The 26,794-nt window shown below is 38.0% G+C and overlaps 1 protein-coding gene across 2 annotated transcripts in view; it reads right to left on the reverse strand.

Annotated features, from left to right (window-relative positions):
• The window catches only part of RABGAP1 (RAB GTPase activating protein 1), a 106,372-nt gene that overhangs the window by 19,564 nt on the left and 60,014 nt on the right, over window positions 1-26,794 (reverse strand). For both annotated transcript variants that reach the window (XM_067541724.1, XM_067541723.1), the window contains exons 14-18: window positions 9,506-9,619; window positions 5,001-5,075; window positions 2,459-2,584; window positions 1,988-2,131; window positions 129-170 (exon numbers count right to left, since the gene is read on the reverse strand). In XM_067541724.1, coding sequence (XP_067397825.1) covers window positions 129-170; window positions 1,988-2,131; window positions 2,459-2,584; window positions 5,001-5,075; window positions 9,506-9,619 — 501 coding nt within the window. The remainder of the gene's footprint in view (window positions 1-128; window positions 171-1,987; window positions 2,132-2,458; window positions 2,585-5,000; window positions 5,076-9,505; window positions 9,620-26,794) is intronic.

Here is a 26,794-nt window from a genome sequence, read left to right on the forward strand (position 1 = left end):
CCGCAGAGGGAGATCACACCAGACAACAACAAGAACCATACAGGAAGATCTTTGATTACAGGATTTTTGTACCACAGCTAGTGCATAGAGATGTATTAAATAAAACAATGTTAAAGTTGGATACTCACTTTTAATAATCCCAATGCAACATTAAAAATAACACTTATTCCCTAAAGAGAGAAAGGAAAAGAAAAATAGGAATAAGTGAATGTTTTCAATATTTACAAGGCTGGCTATTGCTACCAAACATTAAAGTTACATTTTTTACTTGTTCCTATGAAAACTGGAAATTAGCGTAATAATGAAAGCGGACGCTTGATCAGATCAAAGCACTTGGGACACCGTACAGTCAAATACAACGAACACCACACCACCCCCTCTTCCAGCACACACACACACACGGACGTGGCTATTCTGTTGTCAGCTCTGCTCTAACGTCTCTGAAGGGGAGTTCATTTAGACAGAAACGTCCAACAATTTACAACCCTTTTGTGCTGATGGGAGTTGCTGTATTGACAGTCCCAACGAGCTTTCCTTACACACCACTCAGGCTACACGGCAAGACTCACTTAGAGTCTTAGGGCTCACCCCTAACAGCTTATTCTATCTCTGGCCTCTGGTGCCGTCGGTGCCACCTACTGTAGTGAGATCTCTGACACACTTCATACTGGACACAGAGATGGCAATTATCTTAGATCACTATGGTCACGGTCTAGGTCTTTCAGAAACTGTGGAATCTGCGGCACAATCCACTCCTCGCCGAAGAACCGTGCTCTAGACTCTAAGCTTTTACGTACGAAGAATCAAACTCCACATGCAACCAAGACCCATGTAAATGCTTATAACGTGAAAATTGTTATCTTATCTCAAACTACTGTATTTTCAGGTTTTTCTTTCTAATACCGTTATCTCTTCTACTGTCCTAAAATGACAATAAAAATACAAAAACTTTACTATGACCTCATTTGATATTTTTGAGATTTAAAATGTGTGTTTCTATACAACCAGAGCCATTTACAGACACCACTTTTCTGCCATCTGTTGCTTTTTATTGTACTGGCATCTAGGCAAAGCAAGCAGCAGGTTCCAGAGAAACATAGCTACATGGGGAGCCAAACACTGACCAGGAGATTCATTAATGCAGCAATCTTTAAATTAAAGAAATAAGAGTAGAACCTCATTATTTAACACTAAACACTAGGAGATCCACTGAGAATTCATGCAATTTAGTAGTTAGCAAATAAGCAAACAAATGATTAAAAAACCCCAAAGACACAGCACTGCAAAATGTGCTCTGTTCACTTATGTCGACAAGGATAGTTAAGAAGTAATTTAAATTACTTCTTAATATATTGCTAAGTATAATGTTATAAAAAACGGTTAAGTCTTCTGAATACATGATTTCACTACAAAAAATCTTGCTATTAAATATATGATAAGAAATTGAATGACACCTTAGTTTCTTTGGAGGGAGAGATATCAGGACTATGAGATTACCAAAGTGAAAATTAACAAAATCAGACCATAAATGCAGATTCCTACAGTATTCTAGGGACGCCTTAATATTGTCCATCATTATGTGGTATTTATACATAAAAGTGGCACCATAAAAGTTACTTGTTTGATCTAAAAAACTAGGAACATTACATTATTTCCTTCTTAATACAAAGTGTTCTTTTTATACAGGGTTTACAGGTGTTAAGAGATTAAATGCACAAAGTTAACCTCTTTACCCTGTAACTAAATGTACAGAATGACAAAGACACATCATGGTGCTCTAAGAATAGGAGACTTGAGTCTAAAATCAAAAAATGCCATCAACTATAATTCTAGGATAGAACATCCTAAGCACTTTCATTGCTGTATAACCGTTTTTATGCAACAGTTTACATTTTTATATGGGAAATTGTACTTCAAGCCTCAGATTTCCAGCACTCAAAAACCAGACATTAACAAAGAATGCAATAATTGTACATGCAATACATACCTCACATAACAGCAAGTCGATAATATGGAAGACCATGTAGAGGGGGAATTTTGCAGTGAACAGGGTTAGAAACCACTGGGAGGCATACATGTGGGCTTCAAGGCTGATGTCCAGAAAGTGGTTGTAGAGGTCAGGAATGCACTCCTAAAAAAAAGCACACCAGCTAGTTTTGGCTTAAAAGCAGCTGTTAATATCACATGTATAATTCTCAAATCTATAAGAGGATGGTACAGTAGAAGAAATATTTAATGTCAGCCTATGGCATTTTACTAGTAGCAACTGGAATAATTATGCTAAGGCAAGTTCTTTCTCTGGAACAACGTTGGTGCAGAGCTGTCCTCTATTTCAATCATGGGCATAATAAGAATGTGCAAAAACTATTCACTTATGATAAAATGCTGCTCTCGAGCAACAAAATCTTGGGTTTTGCAAGCCCTGACCTGTTTACTTCAAAGCAATCTGGACACTTACCTGCATGAGACGCTCCAATTGATAAAACTTGCAGTGCAAATCTTCAAAGTTTTGTTTGAAAAGTTCCCTGAGTCCATAGTCAAACATGATTTTTACCAGAACACTAAAAGCCTGCTCTTCAGGCATCTGTCAAAGAGAACAAATTTTGTTGATATTTTTATATTATTCTATTTTCTTCCTTCATCTCGCTCTTACCATCAAGACGCCAATTCTTTTTAATAGTAGATAAGGATACTAGTACACATCATAACCACTGGATTTAGAAACGGTATCTTATGCCTACTAGGTGTGACAAATTCCCTCTGAGTTCCCCAAATTAGAAACACACCATTCAATCTAAAAGATCCACAAGGGTTCTGTTTCATGCAGCAGCCGTCCCAAATCTTATCAATGACTTCAACAAATCATACTCCTACAGATTTTGAACCCAACCTGTCTGCTTCCTCAGTGTAGTCAGCTAACACAGCTAAGATATGACAGGTACTTTTACAGTATTACTTCAAGATGCTAAACTAACAGTAGCATTTTTTTATTTCTACTTTTTAAAATGCCTTTATTACATTTGATGGTCTTTTATTCAGACAGATTAAAACAGGGAGAGAGTCAGTTACTACTACCCAAAGTTCAGATTTGGCAGCTCTCTACAGCGTTTTGGGACACTTCACTCTCTCCCTCCTGCCAGCAGTTGGAGACAAACTTCATTGCTTGTCAGTATTTACACATCCTTCCTTGGCACCATAAAGCAGTTTTGTTCTTTCCACAGCAGTAAAGACTGACTCTTCAGGTCAATTACTTGTTCCTGTAAAGGTCAAAACATCTAACTCAAGTGCTCTATTATTCATCCACAGATGCAGTTTGTGAACTCTGAAAACTTTTCAGAGATGTTCCCATACTGGCACTGAGGGACTTGCAGAAACGACATTTCCCTTTCTGCAGTATTTCTCTTTATTGCTCAGGGACTGCAGGGGGTACACTGCAGTACCATCTCCAATAAAACAAGGTAACATGAATTACAACACAGCACCCAACAGTTACACTCCAAAGACTGCCTTTGAGGACGACCAAACAACAAGAGAGAAACAAAAACTGAATTTAAGTTGCAGCCTTCATTTGAAACAGAGCCCATTCTCAGAAGCAACAACTAACATTAAGGAATGAGCTCTAAGAAAATGTATGAATGGCCTGTTCTTGGCTCTATGAGTCTCCTTAATGCAATGGGTGCCAAAAAAAAGTGGACAGATAGCATTCTGGCAGCTAAAGGCAAGCATATACATTGGTGAGCAGAGTTCAGTCCCCTTACTAGCAGAAATAATAAATCTATTGCTGATTTGCTACAGAACACTGCTGAGGAATTAATTTCTCCATCAGTTAAGTGTTTCATTTTATAGATTACAGAGAATCAAAGCATTACAGTTAGATACTATCAGCCCACTTGATTTCTGTTTATAAAGAGTGTAGTTTATAATATATAAATCTGTATCCTCCTAGACTTCAGAGAGTTATGGAAAAATACTCTGAAAACCATACATCTTGCCAGGTTGAGAGACAATCACAAAAATCTTTATATTCAGTTCTGCATGGTGTGTCAATCACTCAAAATTAGCTAGGAGGCAGAGAGGAGAATATCACAAAATCCTACTGGGTTTAGGAACCCTGCTAAATTTCAAATACAGACATCTGACAAAAAGCAGACAGACAATCTAAAAACATGTAGCTGCAGAGATTTTTTAATTTTCACAGACATGAACAAGTCTCAAAACTTTCTGCTCAGATTTACTTTAAGAGAGCAGCAGCCTTCATAAGCTCAGACCACTCACTATCTAGATACATAAGGGAGCACTACACTAAGTAAAGATGTATCCAATGCTAATAATTAAAATAAATTAAGTCTGAAATGAAGTCGTTTTCAGTCTTTGATCGTTGACTAACATCTAAACCACAAAAAACATGGCCTAGAATATACTGCCCCAAATAAACACGTTGCAACGTTCAAACCACTAAGACTTCATAAACTCTTACTCTACTGACATGCTGCAAAATATGTTCCTGTTTAATCCAATAGCCATGGCAGCCCATATTTATACTTACGATCATTACCAATAAAGCTCTTCTATAAGCTTAAATGTAATCAGGCACGCTCTCCCCGTGGCCATGGGAACCTTACAAGGAGTTCCATAGGTGTCCTAAATTCTAAAGTCATTTCTATCCAGATAGCCTACTTTGCATAAGCAAAGCAAGAAAGTCTTATCTGAGCTTAAAACAGCTTAGGGTGGAAAGGAACCTAGAAAACCAGTAGCAAAATGAAGTGAACACTGACCACAAACTCATCATCAATGCTTCAGTGAACTTTAAACAGAATATTCTCCTCTTTCCCCCTTTCCCCTAAAGTCATAATTATGGACAAACAATCACTTGAGTAAATAAGCACGTGACTTGCTACTGCACTAGTCTGAGTGAATCTGAAATGAGTTCTTCTGGTAAACTTGAGCATTGTTTTGTCTGAGGTTTAAAATAAAAGGGGGGTGGGAGGTAGGACACTTACATGCAGAAGCAGCACAGCGGCAAGAAACGACTGGCCTTGACAATAGCCAATCTCTTCATCATAGACGGAATACGCCTGAAAAGAGAATGAATATTTTAAGATGTATATTCTCCCTAGAGGAGAACTGCATGAGGAAAAGCTAAGTACTGAAGTGTAGCCAGTCAGTCATGATTGGACTGAGATTGCAGGATATGGCTTAGCTGTTAATGCTACTGCACATAGATTAACCCAAAGAACAGACTGTTGTCTGCAGAGCAGTGGCTGGCAGAGACCTGGTTGGTCACGTGGTGCTGGACCATTTCCAGCTGATAACTCACACTGAATGCAGCTTAAAGTACATGAAATCACTTTCCTAGGATTACTTTTACAGAGCAACAATTGCTGTAGTTGCTATCAGGGTTTCAGGAGATCATGAATCATTTGAACACAAGTGAGGAAAGAGTAAGACAAGCTATCTATTAACATGCAACCTGTACTATGAAAAAATTTGAGAACCTTTGGATTAGCCTAAAATTTCCTCAGTAGTCTCAGGGAGTACACAAAAAATGCCCCACTAATTTTCATTATGGGCCCTATGCAAGAAAAATGGCCAACAGACAAGTGGAATTTCATATTGTATAGGAATGCCATGGAAACAGTTGTATGCAGTGTAGTTGCAGCCATGTCAGTTCCAGGATATTAGAGAAAAAGTGGGTGAGGTAACATCTTCCTTTGGGCCAACTTCTGTTGGTGTGAGAGAGAAGCTTTCAAGCTACACAGAACTCATCTTCAGGTCATTTTAAAATGGAAACCTTTTAGTCTGTATCAAATCTCAGATGCGTGGAATACCCTCAACCATTAGTGTGCTGGAGACAATGCAAACACATCATTAGACAGTAATTCTAAAATACTTTGTATCAGCACAGTGCGTAGTGCCATCACATCCGTTGTATCCAGGAACATGGTCATCTCCAGTGGAGATGCGTGAAGTGGAGGCTTTTATGGACAACCAAGGCCCTGTTCGGGGGGACACTCTTCTCTAAGTTATTCTCAACCTGCCAAAGGTCTGTAACAAAAGTAATGTAAGGAAGAAAGGCACCTGCATGTGCAGTGAACTTTAGAGAACAGATTTACTCTCCATTTTCTAAGTGCAGCGTGTTGGCACATGAGGTTCCTCAAGGTCACAGGGTTCAAAGTCTATGGAGAGTTCTTCCCTTGGATACAAAGACATGGATCCAACTGACTGCACTGGCAATAGGGTGCATGCATCTGCAGACACTATTTGGCCTTGCAGTTATAGCATGCACCAATTTTGTTGGCTGACAATGCCACTCACAGAGAAGTCCCCACTTATCTGTTCTTATGCCCCATACCAGCCTCTAGATCGTCTTGATTCCAGTCAAATTTGGACTGAAATATATTTTCATGTCCTTTAGCCCAGGGATTGACGTTCATCTGCCAGTCAAGAATCATCAAATATTTTCACCACTTTACTACTAAATAATGAACTAAAGATTATTTTATACCATAGACCAGTGGCTCTCAACCAGGGGTACGTGTACCCATGGGGGTATACAGAGGTCTTCCAATGGGTACATCAACTCCTCTAGATATTTGCCTACTTTTACAACAGGCTACATAAAAACAGAACAACTAAAGTCAGAACAACTAAAATTTCATACAGACAATGACTTGTTTATGCTGCTCTATATACTATACACGCACTATAAATATTGTACTTACATTTCAAATTCATTTCTTTTATAATCATATGGTTAAAAATGAGAAAATCAGCCATTGTTCAGGTGAGGTGTAACTTGGGGGTACGCAAGACAAATCAGACTCCTGAAGGGGGTTCAGTCGTCTCGAAAGGTTGAGAGCCATTGCTATAGACCCTTCTGTGTAGGAGGAGTCCTTTGACAATGGAATGCATTACAACCCTGTTTTGCCTTTATTGCAGCATAAGATGCTTAAGTTTTAAAGTGGCAGCATTACAGTGGCAAGAACTTCTCTTGCACATGATGCCAAGTCAACATGCTCAGCAGTCACATATAGAAAGGAGCTGCCCATGGACACAAGGGCACATCTGAAACCCCACTTGAAAAAGAGAGCCGCTAAAGCAGCTGCAATATTGTGTACACAATCCAGCTGGACCTGAGGTGGATACAATAAAGGTCATAAAACAGACTTGCTGATGAGAAGGGAGATAATGAAAGGTACAAGACTGAGAGTGTTTGGGTGAGGATCATTTCGAGCACTTCAGTCTGCTTCCAAGATAAAAATCACAGGGAAAACAATCACCACCAAGGAACTGGAGAACAATTCCACAGTGACTCTGAAGTCCTGGAAATGGTGCAAAGAAGGTCAGTCCAGTTCCTATGCTAGCCTAAGAACAATCTCGCTGGTACGTTACTGTTGCAAAATATACCGGATAAACCATCAGGCTCAGATAAATGTAACCAAAAAAGTGTGTTTCCAAAGCATTTAATAATAAAAAAAAAAAAAAAAAAAAAAAAAAAAAAAAGCAGCAGCAAAATTTGAGATTTTGGGTGCTATTTCAAATAACTGTGTTTATGCAGGGGTATCATGGTATAGAAAAATCTTTTAACTGGCTACCAAGTGTTTGGTTTTAGTATTAATTATACACAAGAAATGCACAAGCATTTCCTTCTGCCCAGGAGAGTTCCCTCTGCAAAGCTCATTATTTTAAAATGATATCATAAATGAAGAACTCTATGTGCCAGAAATCTAAGCTTTAACATGCAGAAATGTCTCCTGAGGGATAGAACACATGAAGAATTTCTAAGTGCAGTATCAGAGTGCTGAAAGCTTGAGATACGCTGGTCAAATGAGGTAACTGGATCAAACAGAAAACAGTGATTTTTACCTGATAATTATCTTCTGCATTTTAATGAGCACTTCAATGGGTGCCTGCTGCTTTATAATGCTAATGAGAGATGCATAATTATCTTCAGCTTTACAGATATCTAGAGCTTTTGCTAGACCTTTGCTCTCTGTTAGACTAACGTAACTCTAATGAAAGTTCCACAATATCATTTGTTGTATTCTGAGAACATATTTTAGAAAAACATATTTAATTTAGCGTTGTTTAGGGTTGTATCTCAATCCATAGACGTGATGGACATAAATGAGGTCATCCCCATTTGCACAGTGTTCTGATATCAATAGAAACAAAATATCAAAATTGGACAGAAATATTTACATAATTTAACTGATCAAGGATTTCTAAAGGTTTAGTGAGGAATAAAAACTAGACGTTCATCTAAAACGGTGAGCTCTCTATTCTTCACATTTTGCTGCACCTTCCCTCTGTCTAATGTGCTGCCCAGTAAGCAGATTGCATAGACTGTTATTATTTCCCCTATAAAAAGTGAGCATCTAAGAGCACTGGCCACAGACAAGCACAGTGCAGGCAGATGCAGATCACACTTCCCACCACGCAGCAATCCTGAACAGCAGCCTCCTTGCTACTCCAGAGCTGGGCCCGTCTAGACTATTCTGCTGATAGCACCTTAACTTTCATCTGCCCTCTCTTTTATATTCCTATCTTCAGCAGAGACTACAATTTCTAACTGCTCAACTGCAATTTGGTTGAGTTTTCTGTATGCCACTGGAACCAAAACTCCAAACATTTTAGCACAGAATAGACGGACAAGATGAAAAAGGTTCCAACCCCATGAGCTCATTTATGAGATTCTTGGTCATTGTCTCTCTCTGAAGTGTGGGGCACCTGGCTACATGAAACGTCACATCTCTCAGCAGGAACAGAGCGAGGAATACACAGAAATAAAGGGGAAATCAATTCTTCTGCTTAGTTTGCTCATGTTGTGCTGCCTCCAATTCAGTTTCAAAACTATCCATGAAAAATTTGTAGAAAGTTGAACCGATGGAGAGAAATGGCCATTTATTTCTATTTGCATAATTCCCTATCAACATTCAGTTTTCACAGTTTACAATGACAACATGATTCATGGGGTGGATCTAAATCAGACATGAAGACCTCTCCCTTTGAAGAAGACACTGCAATGTGATCTGCAGTAGGTTCATTCCTGCATAACCCGTTTTCCTTAAATTTGTGTGTGTGGATTTAATACTGGTGAGAGCTTCCTGATTCATACACCTGGACACTAAAATTCCATTTATTCCAAGCACCAGGGCAGAGGCAGTGTATGCTCCCCTCACACTACCTGTCCAACATGCTCTGGGCTTTAAGTTTCTATTCTCATTCAGTCCTGGCCTCTCTGCTGAGAAGGCAACCAAGGATATTAATACCCAGTGTGAGGGTGGTTTTACTATTGTGGACACCAGTCCGCTTGGAAAGGAATTAAACCAGAGAGTTATTTTGTATGAGCCAAAACAAACTTCGCACTGTGGCAACTTTTCAATTCAACTGAGCTTACAGAAAAACTAAGCAGAAGGGAAACGTGATAAATTTAAATCCAATATAATGATTGTAAACAAAGTGTATGTTAACCAAGAACTCCACACACGAGGTTATAAAATACCTTGCATATTTTGTACAAAGAGTCCTGGCCATCTCCCCCAGTATCCTTAAAATAATCATGAGCTGGGAACGTGCGATTGATATCCCGAGTGATTGCGCTGTCCTGGGGAGACTCCTGTTAAAACAAGAACATGAGAGAAAAATCTGTATGTCGACATGCAGTTTAAAAAATCAGCACAAATGACAATATGCTGGAATGACGGGCTGATCGACTATCCAAGTATGCTGCGCATTTCACTCAATACAACCAAATGCAATATAGATGAGGGTAGACAGCCTGCAGCCCAGTTGTCTCAGATCACAATCTTGTAAGCAGGTTTGGGCATGGCCAGTGCTTATCTAGGAGACTGCCAAGGAAAACACAATCAAGTGTTACAGGATATGGTGGTGATTCAGTAGACAAAAATCTTCCTTTCGGTCTGTACTGAACCCAACTGCCACAACAAAAATTCTATGTCATCTTGGGTAAACTGAGAATGCCAGTCAACAATCTTTGATAACTGTCATCTGCTACCCTAAAATTTAGATTGGAGAAGTTATTTTTCAGTTCTCCCCAAAAGCCAAGACAAAATAAGACTGAAAATAGCAAACGGGATATGAGTCGGAGCAGGCTGTGATTTCACAAAAGAGAAAAGTCACTCTATATTGGCTGCATACACGGAGGCATCCTATCAGGGCTCAAGGACGTGGCAGTCCTGTCTGTGTATGGCTCTGGTGCAACCCCGATCAGAACACTGTGTGCAGAAGGAGAGAGGAGGCTACAAACAGCAGGAGCAACTGGAAGTGAAGAAATCCAGTCTGAGAAAGGAACTGATCTTACTTAAGGCAGCCCTGAACAAAGCCACCTTGGAAAAGGAGGTGTCTGAGATTGCAAAGATGGAGGTGGTAAAGACTCTTTCCAAGATCTGTGTTTGCACCAATACAGCATTAAAGGCTCTCGGGGTGGGGGAAGGAGGGCCAGGTCTTACAATAGAGTCAGGAGCAGCTATTGAACTGGCTGATATCCATGTGTCGCAGGGTGACACTTGCCCTGTAAGAGGGAGCAGGGCCAGTGCACCTGCACCCCAACAACTGACCCAGATTAGACTTTAATAGAGCGCACCTGGGGTAGGCAGGCGACCCAGTGAGTCAGAGATAGGAAGTTGCAAGAGCCTTTAGTCAGAGCCTAAAATGTAAAGGGTAAGCTGAAGAACTGTTTAAATTTGGACAAAATAACTGCCTAAAAGAGACTGTGGGTCTGGCAGCAGATCATTAGGAAGATGGGAGAAGCCAGGCCTTGTTCCAGTGTTTTTCTTGCTGGAAATGCTGTGTTAGATGGGAAAATGAGTGGTGCTAACTGGTATAGATCTACTTCAAATACACCTCCCCCACGAGATCTTGATTCAGAATGCTTTCTCCTCCATCACTTCTCATCTGAGGGTGCTGGAGTAGCTGGCAAAGAAAACTAAGCTTCACAACTACTTTATCAGGCAGCAGATGCTGTACTCTTTGTCTAGCAATTAGAGCACAAAGCCAGAAAGCAGGACTCCTGCATTCTCCTGCCTCTCATATTGACACTATTGTCTTATTGTTTTCTAGTGCTCCCCGTCTGTCTGCCTGTATCCACCTGCTGTCTCTGGTCTTATACTTAGATTGTAAGCGCTTTGGGAACAAAGACCATCATCTTCTTGCTGTGTGTTTGTACAGTGCCTCACACAATCGGGTCCTGGTCCAGGACTAGGGCTCCTAACCACTACGTAAATACAAACAAGAGCTGTGGGCACATCAATACCAGAAAGATAAACTGGATGGAATTCAGAAAGAGCAACCAACGTGATAAAAAGACTCTTGAAATTGAACTGAGGAAGCACAAAGTGAATATGTAAGTTTGGCTAAATGCCAAGCAAGTGAGCATGTGACAACTGTGGCACCATGCAATGCAATCAGTATTTGAAGGGTATCACCAGCTAGAAAGGAAAGGAATTTGATGAAGTATAGGAGTAGGAATAAGGGGATAAAACTAAAGGGAAAACTTTAGATGAATAGCAGAAAAAAAGTTTCTAATAGTGAGATCTATTAGACTGTAAATATCCCTGTAACAGGCAGTGACTGTCTGAAACACCCCACACTGTTAGCAAGTGTTGATCTTACTGGTAAAGATTTAGGAGGGTTTTGCTCACTGCTTGAGGCAGGTGACTTGTTACCTCACCTGAATTTAAGAGAGGTGGAGGGGTTGTCCAAGGAGAGAGAGTCTAGGACGTGAACTGAGCAGGCTTGCGGGAGGAATCGTAGGAGCAGACAAACCTGAGGAGAAGGCATGAACTGACCTGTGCAAATGTATTATTTATTAATAAAGCCCAGCAGCAGAAGGAAGGGAATTTTTATTCTACATACAGAGTGGGCATTCCTTATAGAGCAGATTGAGAATAGCACCTGCACATATTCCCAAACTATAGCTGTCAGCATCCCCAAGGACAGAGACAGCTGAAACAAGCTTGAAACAAGAAGAATGTCATGAAGTTCCACTGAGCTTAATGCAGTATTCAGTAGTAAAGATCAGCAGCACAATTGTTAAAGAAATTTAGATATACACAGAAAGACCAACGGGTTCATTAAATCTCATGTGATAACTAGCACTTTGTTAGCCTGTCGACTCCCCATCCAAAACAGAAAAAACATGCGCTAAAAATGTCACAGTAAGAGTCTCAGTTGCAATCAGAGGGGCAAGGAAGTTACAGTGGTACCATACTGTACGTCTCCTCCAGAGGAAAGCACATTCTCCATACCCAGGTTTTTATATGGGCACTCATCACCATGGTATCTTAGCACCTGTTGGGGAAAGTCACGTCCTAGCATTTATTTAGGTGAATACCATGACTAGTATCTACACCAAAATGTATGAGAATTAACAGATCATCTTATTCTTGTTTGATTTCCATTTGACTATATAAAATGTCTCATTTCAGCACTAGAACAATGGCTTACCTCGGCAGCTAATGAGAGCGGATCTCACTGGTAGATGATCAACTGAAAAGAGACTTCTAAACTCATTAAGCATCTTGTGCTATTCAAAGCACCAAGTGCTCCCTTGATTATGTTCCCTTCATAAATAGGCGATGGCATACTGCTTCATATAAAGGCTCTAGCGTGAAAGCAAGATGTACTGTGGAACCACAACAGACTAGAGCTTGTTTCTGAACAGGCACTTTTAAAATAATCACCTTTTTTGCTAGAGACCAAAAACAAACTGAGGAGGCTTATTCTGAACACCTGAAACTGCAAATGCTCTCCAAAAGTGACAAAACTCAGAGACTTGTACATTAGGCGGTGCTACCAACCCTGCCCATAATACATTAAAGCATACTTTTTACTTGATCTTTTGCTCTGGAAAATCCCCTGAATAACAAATAGGGGAAAAAATTCTCATTCGTATTTGATCCTTACTTTTGATTTTAATCCAAGTTTGACACTCTTCTCTGGGGCTTGTCACAACCATTTCATTATAAAGGCAATTCAGCTGTTATCAGTATCAAATTATTGGATTGTCTTGCAAATGATCTGTGATTGTACCATACATCGCTGCAACTGTGTAACAATGTAGTGTGTCTAACGCAGCTATCACATCATTAGGAAAGCAGAAGCAAACATAATACGACACTAAAGAATTTTAACATCTGAATAAGCTTTTTCAGTTAATGAAGGCAACTAAGGGCAAGGGTGTTTATTGCCTTTAATTAGCATAGGAGGTAACCAGAGAAATGTATTGCTTGAGGGCTCACTCCTGGAAGAATTTAAGCACAAGAGTAACTTTACTCATGCAAGTAATCCCATTGACTTGACTCACAGGCTTACCTATTTGCATGATTGAGATCTAACAGAGAAGCCTGCTTTTTAAGAAAACACAAAAACAAAATTCCATTAAAAAATGTGATCTGTTCCGGCATCAAAGAACAGAGGTCTTAAGCACCAAACCACCTGTATCCTGTTGCACAGACAGAGCAGTGAGGTAGTGAAAGTAAAGCTGAATCCAAAAGGAATAAACCTCCCTTCTAAGCCACATATTTAATAGCAATTGCAAAGGCATCGATTCAGAAATTATTGTCAATACATCTTTCAGGCAAATAATTTCCATGACCATCAAAAAGTGGAATTAGATACTGAGCTGCTCTCTCCCTGGCTCTGCGTGATTCTTCAGCCCTCAGTGCCTATGTTTTGGTACAATTCTTCAAGTATCACTAAAGCTGGTTCCTCCTGCTAGAACAGTTTGGGGAGAGAAAAATATACGGAAGTGATAAGGTTTTAAAAAGGTTTTTCAAAACACAGCTTTGAAAACTACCCATTAATACAAACTGCTGCAGCTCGAGTATTGTGTAACCTTTTCTTTTCTACTATTTTTATACCTTGCTGTGAGAAATGGCTCACTGGGCAATTTCTCATGCTTTCAGGGGACTGGGAACTGAAGGAAACTCTTCTGAGTACACACCCTTCACAAACCGGGATTGAAAAAATAGAAAACTAAGAATGACAGGAAGAAAAAGAAAGTAAGAGAGTGGAAAACTGCCATGAGAACTGGAGCAAGTATTGTGAAGACTAGAATTCCCATAACAGCTCATTTTGCGCTAGCTAACTAGGAAGAAAGCTAGGAAGCTGGTACAAAATCAGTCTCTTTTTTAAATAGTTTTTTATAATTTTTTTCCCCTGAACTGAGAGTGAAATAATACCAGTAAGGATGATTTGTCAATTCAAAAAAAAAAAAAGCAAAATAATAAACTATGGAAACCAGTTCTCAGGCTAGTAAATACAAAATCATCTATTGCAGACACACAAAATATAACGTGCCGGCTCCAGCATTAACTGGACTGCGTATAACGTGTTACAGGGATCCTCGTGCCACGATTCCCCTCAAATTTAGCATTTCTGCAAAAATGTTCATCTGATTGGACATGTCCTGCATTTGCACAGCCATCTTTGTGCAGTTACAATCTTAGCCAGTGTTCCAGAGACTGAGGCAGGTGCACCCTGAAATGCTTTTGCTACAATGCAGGACTTTACTACTATTAAGAGCTACCAGACAGAGAATGCAGAACACTGACAAATAGTGACTCTCTCTCTCCACATTTTTGATCTTTTTGCAAAGCTCAATATGCCCAATACATCCCTCCTAACCCTGACGCTAGACTTAAAGAACATAAAAGAATGAAAGACAGAGAATTAATGCAAGGAGGAGGAAGGTAATGCAAAAGGATGAAATGGGAAACCCCCCCAAAGAGTAGAGAAAGTGACTGAGAAACTTTGTTGCTATTTGGGCTTGGAAGAAGCCTGCCACTAAGTTCTGAATGCTCCGCGCACTGCTCTCAGAAGGCAATTACAGGTACGAAGGTAGGAGGGAAAGTTGGGAAAGGCCCTTTATGGGAAAAGGGGATCTTCGGGTCTCATGGGAGCTCTATAGACCAGCACTGAAATTCTGACTCCAATTTCGAGGTTCCCCCAAGGCATTTGAAAGACATGACAAATTTATTTATTTATTTTTAAAGGCAGGGCAGTCATTAAGAGTCACATTAAAAATAAATTTCAACAGAATGTGCATACGGTCCTCTGGTGGCCCCCTACGCCATCAGCTCATATGGAAAAATACCCGTCCCTGGAGAAGTTTATGATGCAGATTTGAGGGGGCGAAAAAAAAAAACCCAACCCAAGATAAAAAAACTTTTGACATCATGAGAAGGTTGAAGAGGAAACACACAAAGATAGGTACAAAAACAAACAATAAATAGCACCGAGAAGCATATGAGCTTTAAAAGTAACAGTACATTCCTTTTAACAGACTGGTGAGACCCAAACAATGCAAACATTTTTCAGTTGCTAGTAAAGAAACTTAGACATGACAGTTTTCAGATTACAAGCATGCAAAACTACAGAACCTTTTTTTTTTTTTTTTGGCTTGACTTTATTTCTGATCCTGAAAGCTCATTCACTTGTTAAATTATCTTACACATTCATTATACCACGGATTCAACTTGTAAAATACTCAAAGCTTTACCAAAGCAAAACACTTCAGGGGCTACAGCAAAAAAAAACAAAACAAAACAAAAAAACATACGTGCTAAATGGGGTAAGCAGCGGGTAATTAAAATAACGAGACAGAGAATCTACATTAATTTTTGTACATTTTAAAGTGTACTTTTTAGGTCTGTAGTTCCAGATGCTATTTTTAAGATGATTTTTCTTCCAGTTTAATAAAAAGCTCTCTCTGTGGCTAGTATTAAAGTGTTAGTGGGATCTGGAGCCTACTTGCACTTCCTTGGCTGCTCTTTCTGCTACTCGGTAAAAATGTTTATTTAAATTATTTTTGTCCTGGAAACTGCTTTTGGGGAAAGGCCTGATCCTGAGAGCACCACTTCTGACTGGATGAGACAGAGTCAAGGAGGTAGTACAAATAGCCAACAGAGAGACAGAATAGGGGTGGTCAGAGCTTAGGTTAATTAAAAGGGTGCAAGAGGTGTCAGAAGCACACTCAACTGGATCACAGATGTCAGCAAGAGAGCAACTTGAGAGCACATAAACCCCTGCTCAAATGAGTCTGGCAAAAATGTACTAAATACTGATCTACAATACTACTCCCAGAAAGGCATGAAGAATAAAGTGAACACACAGGATAGACTGGAAGTGTCAGTAGGAAGTACCTATCATACTGTAACCATTTGCAAAGCTGAGATTTCTTTTGTTTAAATCAGGCAAAACATGAAGTTTTACCCATCCAGAACAGCACACTCATGCCTACCAAAAGACTGCTACATCAATGGGAAATTCCTTTACCCCAAGGACCAAAAAACACATTTTTTCCTACATTTAACACACTTCGGTCCACAGATCATAGCTATCACATCATTTCATGGTCTCTTTAGAGTCGGAATACTTCAGGTTTAATTTATAAAGTGATAAAGGGAAGGACCTCAAATGATTTTCAATATAATAAAGCTCAGATAAACTTTCCAACCTGATTTTGGAAAATCTGGAATTCTCTGCTAATACAGATATCCAACTTTGCACCTCATGCTCTCAGAGCCTTTTTTATTTTTCTTAAGAAAAACATTTAAACTAATGGTAAAATATAATTTGTTTCAAAGCAGTAAGTTTTAACAATTCTATATGTAACACATATCCCAAATAATGGACTTAAACTGAGAGTGAATATTAAAAAGACAACGGTAGTATACCGTTGAATATTTTGTATGTTATGCATTCTGGGTATCCCATCTTCTGTTCATCTCATTTATATTTGATTAAATACAATCTCAAAGTAAAAAAGGATGCAGCATTAGAAATTGGTATGTGAAATGTAAATGAAACACACTTAGGATTTGTCCCAGAAAAATGTTGGGGAGGGAGAGAATTATGAATATTTTATTTTACATTTTTATGTTGTGCAAACAGTTTGATGTTTATCAAAACGTTTTAAAAAAGGGTTTTTTTTACGATATTAGCCTCAGCTATAATATAAATGCAGTGGACAAGTGCAAAAACATCACAGAATTCTGTGATAACCTAATGCTTGTGATAAGAAAACAAATGGAAGACAAGATAACCTAAGTTCCTTTCTTATTTACATACAAAAAAAGTATTTAAGTGACATTTACATTACAAAATCCTTTTTATTTCTGTGTTAAAACTATTTAAGTGCAGCAGAGCCTGAATTTCCCTTTCAAGGTGACTGTCCAAATTCAGGCTAAGAACTCCTGGATGTTTACTTGACAGTTTCCACAAACTATAACAAGTTATTGTTCTTAAAAAAAATAATTCTATGATGATATCTCTAGATTCCCTGGGTTCTCACTGCCATCACAATTAACCTTACCTTACACTCAGATCACTTCCCACAGGGATGCAATTGCTTTTACTAAGATTTTGTAACACAATAGGACGGTGCAAAGTAAAGACCCAAAACAATCAATGGGGTTTTAATATGCTATTCATACTGCACTGAACGTATAGCATGTAACATGTAAGAAAAAAGCCACTTTCATGCCAAGTTTCAGCTATTTAAAATGAGTGAAATAGGGTTACTAGCAGAAACAGTGGCGGACTAATGATTTCAATACTATTCTGTGCCTCTGGTAAGGTAAGTTATTTTGTATGGACCACATTTTAAACATATTCCAGCATACTAAAAGTTTGTGTGTTGAGATAAAAATAGTTATACATGATTAGCAGGACGCACTGTTAAACTACGGCCAGATTTATCTTGTAGTGTCCAAATTCAGTAGCACTCCCAAGATCCTTTTTTATAAATTAAATTCTAACTTTTCATTGTCTTTGATGTTAAGCATGTTTCCTAGACTTGTCTTGGACCAAATCGTTTCAGTACGTTTTTAGTAAGAAAAATTACACCTGTTATTGAGATCTTAGTGGCCAGTATAAAATCTCAGCTTTCAAATCTAATACTTGCTAATGAGAACTATTATATTCAGACACAGGATACAAGGGTTATTTGGAACTAGCATTTACTAAACACATTTTGCAGAACAAATATTTTTTCACACATTTCATTGAATACTTAATGTAAGCTGATTGAGACCAATTGAGAATGGGTGGACAGCTGCAATTTGATACAATAATGCACTGGTATTGCATATTTTCCACCCAAATATGGCAATATAGTAGTACAATTCTAAAAATAAAAGTGAATCCCTTGTGATAGCCAGCCCTTTTGCAGTGTTCATTTCCTTTTAGGGCTCAAGTTTCCCACAGGAAAATTATAAAGAGGAGTTTGGCAAAAATGTCATACATCACGAATGGATAAAGTATAAACACTAATTGCTTGGTAAAGGTTTTCCTGCCTCGGGCAAGTACACACAAACTAGTCTCTCTGTGAAGCATTAAAGATAGAAGGAAAAACATCCACCACCCAAGAGAAGAGAAACACACATACCAGCACAGAGTCACATACAAAGTCACCAGAGACAAAAGTGAAACCATGTGAAGTGTAATTTATTTTTAAATGTATTTTATGAGCTATTCAGACCTTTGAAATAAAGTGTGCAAGTGCATTTAAGAATAAAAACTACACTCTTAACAAGGCTCTGTTGGAATACTACATTAAAAAGATCAAGAAACTCTGAAGCAAAAACCTCCCTGTAAAACTATCCATACAAACTCTGGCTAAAACATCTCTAATTGACAAGCAGGTTATTGAGTTATAAACGTCCTTTTGGAAGAGAAGGAATATCTTGTCACAATGAAACCTCCTTTCAAAGCTACCTTGTACATGTGATTATATTTTGCACCAAACCTAGCATCCCTCCTAAGAACAGCATTATACAAGTTAGCCAGGTTTCAGGCAAACAGTAAGGTTATTTTATATTGTTAATACGAGATCTGTACATTTAGAGAACAGGCAATCTTAGACCATGTCAGTAGTTTGAAATGCTTCAATAGCCCTTTAAATTGTAATATGCATCAAGGTTACATTAATCCAAAGTAAACGGCAAACAAAAATTTAACCCAGTGGAACAATTATTGAAATTTCTGCAGTCCTTTCAGAAAGGAAAAAGTTGGTAATTCAGCAAAAGTGTTTTGCGAATTCTCTAAGAACCTTACCAAAATACTTAAAATTACATGTCCTACAAACCACCAGTATAAAGTATGAAGCTGCAGGTTCTCTTTTGTGTTTTGTTTTTCTCTCTCTCTTTTTTTTTTTTTTAAACAGCATATATCCCCTGATAAAAAAAGCTAACAGAGGTGTTACATTGCTGCAGCCCCGATCATCTTAAAGTAAAAGATACATTTGTTTCTGAGTTCTCTCTGTAGCTGATAGCAAAGTTCACTTTTGGAAATACGTAAGGAATTAAGATCAAGTACTTTACATACTTTAGTTTATTCTATTCCCATTTAATATTTTAAAAGTTTTGTACTATTTTAAAATCAGTAACATTTTTAGCTTTGGCTAAATCTTAAGGTTTCCTATTATTCGCCTTAGTTGAAAAGTCAGCTACAGAAATCCCTGTTGTAATTCCTAGTACTTTTTTTTTTTTTTTAAGTAGTTTCAACTTGGCCCAAAAATATGTATTTTTTTAAAGCCATAACAACAGATCTTCAGCTGCGTCAGATACCAAAATGTCCCGTTTTGGCACACAAAATGAGAAAATTCAGGGACAGATTAAGAATGAAAGAGCCAGGGTTGACACTAATACTTTTACACTGAATCACAATAAAAAACACTGCACCTTACAAAAGTTTCTGGAACACAGGTATTGGACTGATCCCAAAATTCACCTTTGTGTTCTTCATCTCCATGCCTAAAACTGCTTTGGTAGATCTCTTTTTTCTATATCAGGGCTCTCTTTCTCTACTCCCTTTTATGTTAAATGTTTTCCAGCACCTAAAAGAGTATGCTTTATAAACTCACTTCATCTATTCTTGGCCTCACTCTTGACACTTTAGAAAAGAGTGCTGTTTGTGACAGCTTTTGTGAACTCCTCTCCACTGAGAACCAGACTGAGACCCAAACAAAATTCCATATGAAGCCACTAAGCAGATTTCAGATGGCAACTCTTCACAGACTAAAGTTTCTTACCCACTACTATGCTGACTAAAGGAGACAGGCAACCCAAGGCCTTTAAAATAATGCTTGATCCACTCTATTTTGCTCAGCAAAGCAACCTGAATGAGCATACACAAGAAGCCCTTCATGTTTGTAGCTTAACTATATGTGAAAAAATCCATTTTTAAGTTACTTTTAAAATTTCTGGGTCCATGCAGAAAGAATGGATTTCAGAGCTGGAGGGAAGCCCAAGGTTAGAAACTGCAAATTAGTTTCCATCCTGCTGCATCAATGTCAGAATGAGAAGGATGAATACTTGATGTTTACCCAATAGAGTTCAGAGGAAAGCTGAATTGCAAAGGTAACACATGGAGAAAAGTTTATCAGCCCATCAACTTGCATGTGCTGTACAGCATTTTTTTAAAATATGGAATTCCGGAACGACAAACATGTATTTTGCAGATCTTTCCAGGTAGACCAAAACTGAAGCTGAAGACAACACTGCTTTCTGTTATCTGAAAGGACCAACTGTGCAATTACTTTCAGCGAGCCTGCTTGACTAAGATTCTTAAGTGATACAGCAGGTTATCCTCAAGAAATACTATCTTCCACCAAATGGGCAAGATTAGGAGAATAAATGTTTCTTAGACATCTCCGTTGGCCAGAACCTGAATCTATGTATCTTTTCTTTCCCTGTGCACTAGACATCAATTCCTTTCTTGACAATTGCTATGGAAAACATTTTAACAGGTGTTTTAACAAAATACTTTTAATAGTGTGTAATGAAAATATCTATTACTTTTTCACATTATAGTACTTACACAACCTCATGAAATTAGCAATTTTAAAGTCAGCTAAAGATCAAAGCCTTACATTATATTCAAACAGTCAAAAGATTTAACAAGAAAATCGCAAGCACTATAAATATACTAAAGCCACTCTAGCAGAATGTTTATTTATACTTCCCATGATGAATCTCTTTATATTCTTGCCAGCAAACTAAAGATTTTGTCTTCTATTAATCTAATTTTTTATTTTCATGGATCCATTTAAAAGCTGACATCTCAAAAGAAAAATTTTGTTTTCCATTTTAGTAAAAGGAGTAACTTATTTTGATTAAGCATTTGTTTGTTTCCATTTGTATCATGTGAAATTTGCAGTATGTAGGAACAAATCTGTACATATGCATCTCATCTTTACCTGGACTTTGCATTATTTGTACTTATATAGCCCATTCTGTCTAAAGATATCAAATATTCATTTAATTGAAGCCTCATAGGAACAGCCATATTAGCATCAAAGAACAGAGGTCCTAAGCACCAAACCACCTGTATCCTGTATCCAGGGGCTTCAGAGGGAATGAATAGAACAGGTAATCATCAAGTGATCCATCCCATCAGCCATTCCCGCCTCAACTTCCCTCTGAATTGCAAATATTATCCTCATCTCACAAATGGGTAAAAAAAAAAAAATCCAGAAGTCAAAGAACCCAGTCCAGACGCCCTTCCCCAACTTTAACCACTGAACAACACTCCCACATCACACCAAGAGGCATCTTAATGAAAAGAATGAGATGCAGTATACCTTAACACAGTTAACAATCAGTATATTCAAATATTTTGTTGAATCAAAATTTAGGATTTTAAGTTTAAAATGACAGCAACTTACATCTCTTTGGAATTTCAAAAAGTTAGTGAAAAGAGTAAAAACTATAAAAACTTAACGTCCCCCACAAAAAAAAAAAAAAAAAAAAAAAAGCATTGATCAGCATGAATACTAGAAATTGAAGATTGAATAAAGCTAATAGGTCAGATCAGTGCAAAACAGTTTCCTATCGGTTCCCTTTGAAAGTCACAGATCCCTGTTGCAGCTTCCTAGACCTGCTCAGAATTTGTCATCTGTTCAGTATTCCTGACATTGCTCTTCCAATTCTCAGATCAAAACAGTGAAAACTTTAACAAAGTATCTGATCTAAATTGATTCTTCAGATATTTAATTTTTTAGTCACGTAAATTAGCAAACACAAGCTAATAAAGTACCCCAGTCTGAGGCCGTGAATGAGCTTCCTACCAAGTTAGATCTGGTTGCAAGTACACACAACTGATCACAACTGTAATATTTTCATTTAATTTTAAAGCTCGAGAGGTTTAATATTTGATTAAATATTGATTATATGGCCCAAATTAATAGATACCTTGAATACACATCTGCAGAAATATTTCTATTTGCCACTATCATTAAACAAACAATAGTGCTGTTGTGGACCACAACTTGCTTTATATTTAAGTAATACTTCACCCTCAGCAATGTCTCCTTCAACACATCAAATACAGACTTCTCAGTCCCCTGAGAGGGGCTGACAGAGAAAGGAGGGGAAGCACGTGTTTTCTTATAGCAAAAGAGTTCAAAACTGAACTGGAAATTTGTCAAGTCAAAAGGAACAAGCTACGTTCTATAAGAGGTGGTATCAGTGGATATAGATGAGAAAATGAGAGTAGAGGTGAAAAAAAATCACCACTATGAGACAGGTGCTGGTATAAGCTACCTCTCATATAGTTAGCTGACAAAGGTTTGCTCATCACAGAAAACATAAAATATTAGCTGAGAACGTAAGTGCTAGATCTGTCTAGGTTCTTATATAAACACCCCTTCACCCCAATGATCATAGTAACTGAACATGTCACAATCATTAATTTATTTATTATCCCCATTTTACTGAGGCACAGAAAGATTAAGTGACTTGCTCAAGGTCACACAGTGCCAGGAAATGAACCTAGATCTCCTGAGTCCCTGTACAGTGTCTTAACTACAAGTCCATCTTTGCAAGTCACACAGAAGCTGCCACCAGATGGGTTTCACAGTTCAAAATTTTACAGAATAAGCTTGTAGACACCAAAACACACATAAAGGCAAAGTGAAAACTAACAGAGCAGAAGGATGTTCAGAACAACTGCATGGGAACGGGTGGCATTTAGGGAGCAGAGTACTGAGGGATAGGCTCTGGGATGGAATAGGGAACTGGCTTGCTACTTAGGATTTGACTGTGGCTGGATTTTGTTCAGAAGTGAGCTTCCTGGGGTCTGTACATTGTGTGCGCGTAGGGCACCCACGGCTTTTGGATAGGCATCTTTGTAATGCCATAAATCCAAAATAAAAAGGCTAGATGCCAGCTTACAAGAATGACTGTATGACATACAAGAGAAAGAAGTTTCCTGTCATTCTCCCACTCCAAATGAACTATTTTGTGGCATTGATGTAACTGCGTTTTTTTATATCCGTTCGGGCATAATATACCTTTCCAATAATTACTTAATTGTAACAATTTATTTTGCTAGCCGGTCATGTCTTTTTATTTCTTTCTTTAAATATATTTGCGTGTGTGTGTATATACAATAGGTTTTAAATTCAGAGAGCTTTTATCTTACAAAAATATTACACAGACACAATTTCAGCACCATTCTGTATTTGCCCATCTGCTGACATTGAGGTCTCCCCAAATGGTCACTGTGCAGAGCTAACAAAAACCAGGTACACAGTATACAAACATGAGGGCACCATAATGTAGGCATCTGTGCTGTTATTGCAGCTAGATTTTAAAAGGGGGATTAAGTGACCATTAATATTTGTACCGATGCAGGCTAAGCTAAGGGAAAATAGAGCTCATGTTATGGGATGATAGCGTGTAAGAGTCAGGAAACACTCCCTCCCTAAATGTACAGCACTGCACAACTAGCTAGGTGCACTATGAGGGATTTTCACTTTCCTCTAAAGGAAAAATCATTGTTCTTGTTGGAGACAGTCTGTGAAACTTGATGGTACAACAATCTGATCAGCTATAACTAAGGCTGAGAAGCCATAACCTGTGCTCAGTCAAACTTATTTTAAATTGCCTAACAAACTGATATGAAAAATTAGAGAACCTCTGAAGTGAATACCAAACTGTAGCACATATGGATTGGCTTGTCTGAGGTCATTTATGAGCAACAGTAGAGGCTGGAACATAAACTCAGCCATGTGATGATTGTTTCCTAGAGATCTGCTGGATTTCTGGCGACAAACTCTTCATTGATGTGTATGGAAAAGAAGTGCAGAGTACAGGTTGGGAGCCAAAGGCATACTGAGGGAGTGGGACCAGGCACTAGTTCTGTACTGAAAACACAAAGGTAGCGTTTCTGCTGCTCTCCTACTATGCCCATGGCTCTGACTCTGTGGGAGCCTCAGAAAATCAGCATTGTACTGGGGAAGGTTTGCAAAAGATCTGTTTCACAAAGTTGCCTAAGAAGGGAAGATTCCTACTCATCTCCTGTTTCTAATATTAGAAATAGCAATGGCCTTTACAATTTCTTGTATTTCAACAGAAGTGGAGTTCATAATTTTTAATATGGCACAGGGTGGAACAATTTAAATCAAGCCACTGATTTTTTTTTTAATTTAAATCAGATTGAGGTTTTGTAAAACTAATTTTAAAATGTGTCATTGCAACTTCAAGATAATTTATTTTATCTAGAACGAAATTACAGGTACAGTTTTCTATTTAAAAAAAACCACTACTGGAGGGTATCTTACTGAATTTTGGAAAACTGTTTAGGGTGAAAAACAAAATATTGAAAATTAAGGCCTGAACCTGCAAACACTTCACCTGGTATATAATTTTACTTGCATAAATAGCCCCACTGATTTTAATGGATCTATGCACATGCAGAAGTGTTTCCAGTGTCAGGGTATAAAATGGTATTTTTAATAAAAACTTCTTGGTGACAAAGTCTTTGTAATTCCAAAACAAAATGGCTTTGGGGTTAACAATAATGAATTCAGACTTTCAATACATTAACGAAACTATTCACTTTTATAGACACAGGCCAAAATTTAAAAAAAATGAGAGCTTAAAGCTAATCTCGTAAACTCAAAAAGTCTCCTAAGGACTGGATTCTCAAAAGTACTTTAGTGACTTAGGAGCACCAGTCTCATTGATTTAAACTGCAAACCCTGATGGAGGAAGTAATGCTTGATTGAAGCACCTCAGCTTTCTTGACTTGTGGAAGCTCAGTGTACCAGATGGTGTGGCTGTCTGCAAATACAGCAAGGGATATTTGCTTATCAATGTCAGGTATTGAGTTGGTGGTGTTCTCACAGTAAGGATGTTAATGAGGACCTCGTATTCGTCATTTTCCGAGTAGATGAGCATCTTATCTGTGAAACTTCTTAGTAGAAAAAGACAGTGCAGTGGTTAGGGCTTGGGAGACCCATGTTCAATTCTTTGCTCCCCCAAAGACTCCCAGTTTGACACACTTTCTCTGGGTCTCAATTCTTCATCTGTAAAATGGGTTATTTCCCTATTTCACAAAGGCATTGTGAGGATTTTAAAGATTGTGAGGTGCTCAGATACTATAGTAACTGGAGCCAAGTACCTAAAAAAGGTAAAAGTCTGAAATTCTGCTAATAATTAGGAACCTAAAGTACAGGACATGCACTAGCAAATTTAGTCTATAAAATGGGGAGTGAAGAAATAACATAATGGAGAATTTGACAGCACACAGCTAGCACCCAGCTAGCACCCTCCTCTTTTACCTCACCCAGAAAGGAACTCTCCATGTTCAGAAAATTGTCACTGGATTTTTAATTAGAAAATTAACAATTTGCATATTTTCTCTCCCCCAAATTATTTTGAAATAGAATGCACCATAACCTCAACCTCCAATAATTTTAAAGTCTTTTCTTTTTCAACACAATATTGGACGAACTACATAAATTATGTCACTTTCTAAAAAGCTGTGCATGTGAAAATCCTGACCAATGGGACTCACACAAATGCCAAGTGAATTCCATCCTTTAATTAAACAAGTTACAAAACCCTCACTCAGCTGAAATCTGAAAATGAGTCAGATAACCTATTAAAAAACAAAACGTATAGACCCAGATAGAAATCTGAAATTGAAGTGAATTCATTTAACCACTTAAGCTCATGTAAGTTTCATACCAGACTTAATATTCTAATGAAAATACAAATAATTTTTATATATATGCTTCCTTCATCATAACATTGGTTCGTGCAATGGTCCTAGTCAGTATTTACTATTTTATAAAGCATTATGGGAATTCAAACAAGTATAGCTAAGCATAAGGACTAATTTTCAAATGTAGCGATAAAAACGATCTGACCATAAAGTTTGCTGTGTAACAGTACATAGCATCAATAGTGCTGACAGACACTGAAAACAAGCACTATGCCTCATGTCAACTACATACCAAATAAAGTTAAGTGAACTCCAGACAAAACAAGGTAAAATAAGGTGTAAAATCGTTTCTTCCTCACTTGGCCCCAAGCACACTGGGTAAGATTCATCCCTGATGTCATTTCATTAAAGTCAATATTTGTGTGTGATATGAATCCTGGTGCAACAGCATTTTCACTATATTCCAATTTACAATTGTGTCAAACGAAAGGAATATATGAAAGATATTTTAAAATAAAAATGTAAAATATTAGATGTAACTGAGATTAGAGCTGCCTATTGCTAACCACAGCAGTCTCCAGATGCACCTTTCAGAAGCACCTGTAAAAGATGCTGCATATGAAACTGGGATGCATCTGTTATTTGTTCTGATTTTTAATTCCCGAGAAGCCCAGGTTCTGCTTCCTGTGTCTCATAAAAAGCAACTTAACTGATGAAGATTTTGAGATAAAATGAAACTGACGGTGTCTTTGAATATGGCAATTGAAAGAGAGCAAAAGCCTAGTTTTTAATAAACACTTTGTAATTGAATCTCACA

Source organism: Emydura macquarii, unplaced genomic scaffold (assembly GCF_026122565.2).
Source record: "Emydura macquarii macquarii isolate MOO-44397 ecotype Brisbane River unplaced genomic scaffold, CSIRO-AGI_Emac_v2 contig_691, whole genome shotgun sequence".
Classification (NCBI taxonomy): domain Eukaryota; kingdom Metazoa; phylum Chordata; order Testudines; family Chelidae; genus Emydura; species Emydura macquarii.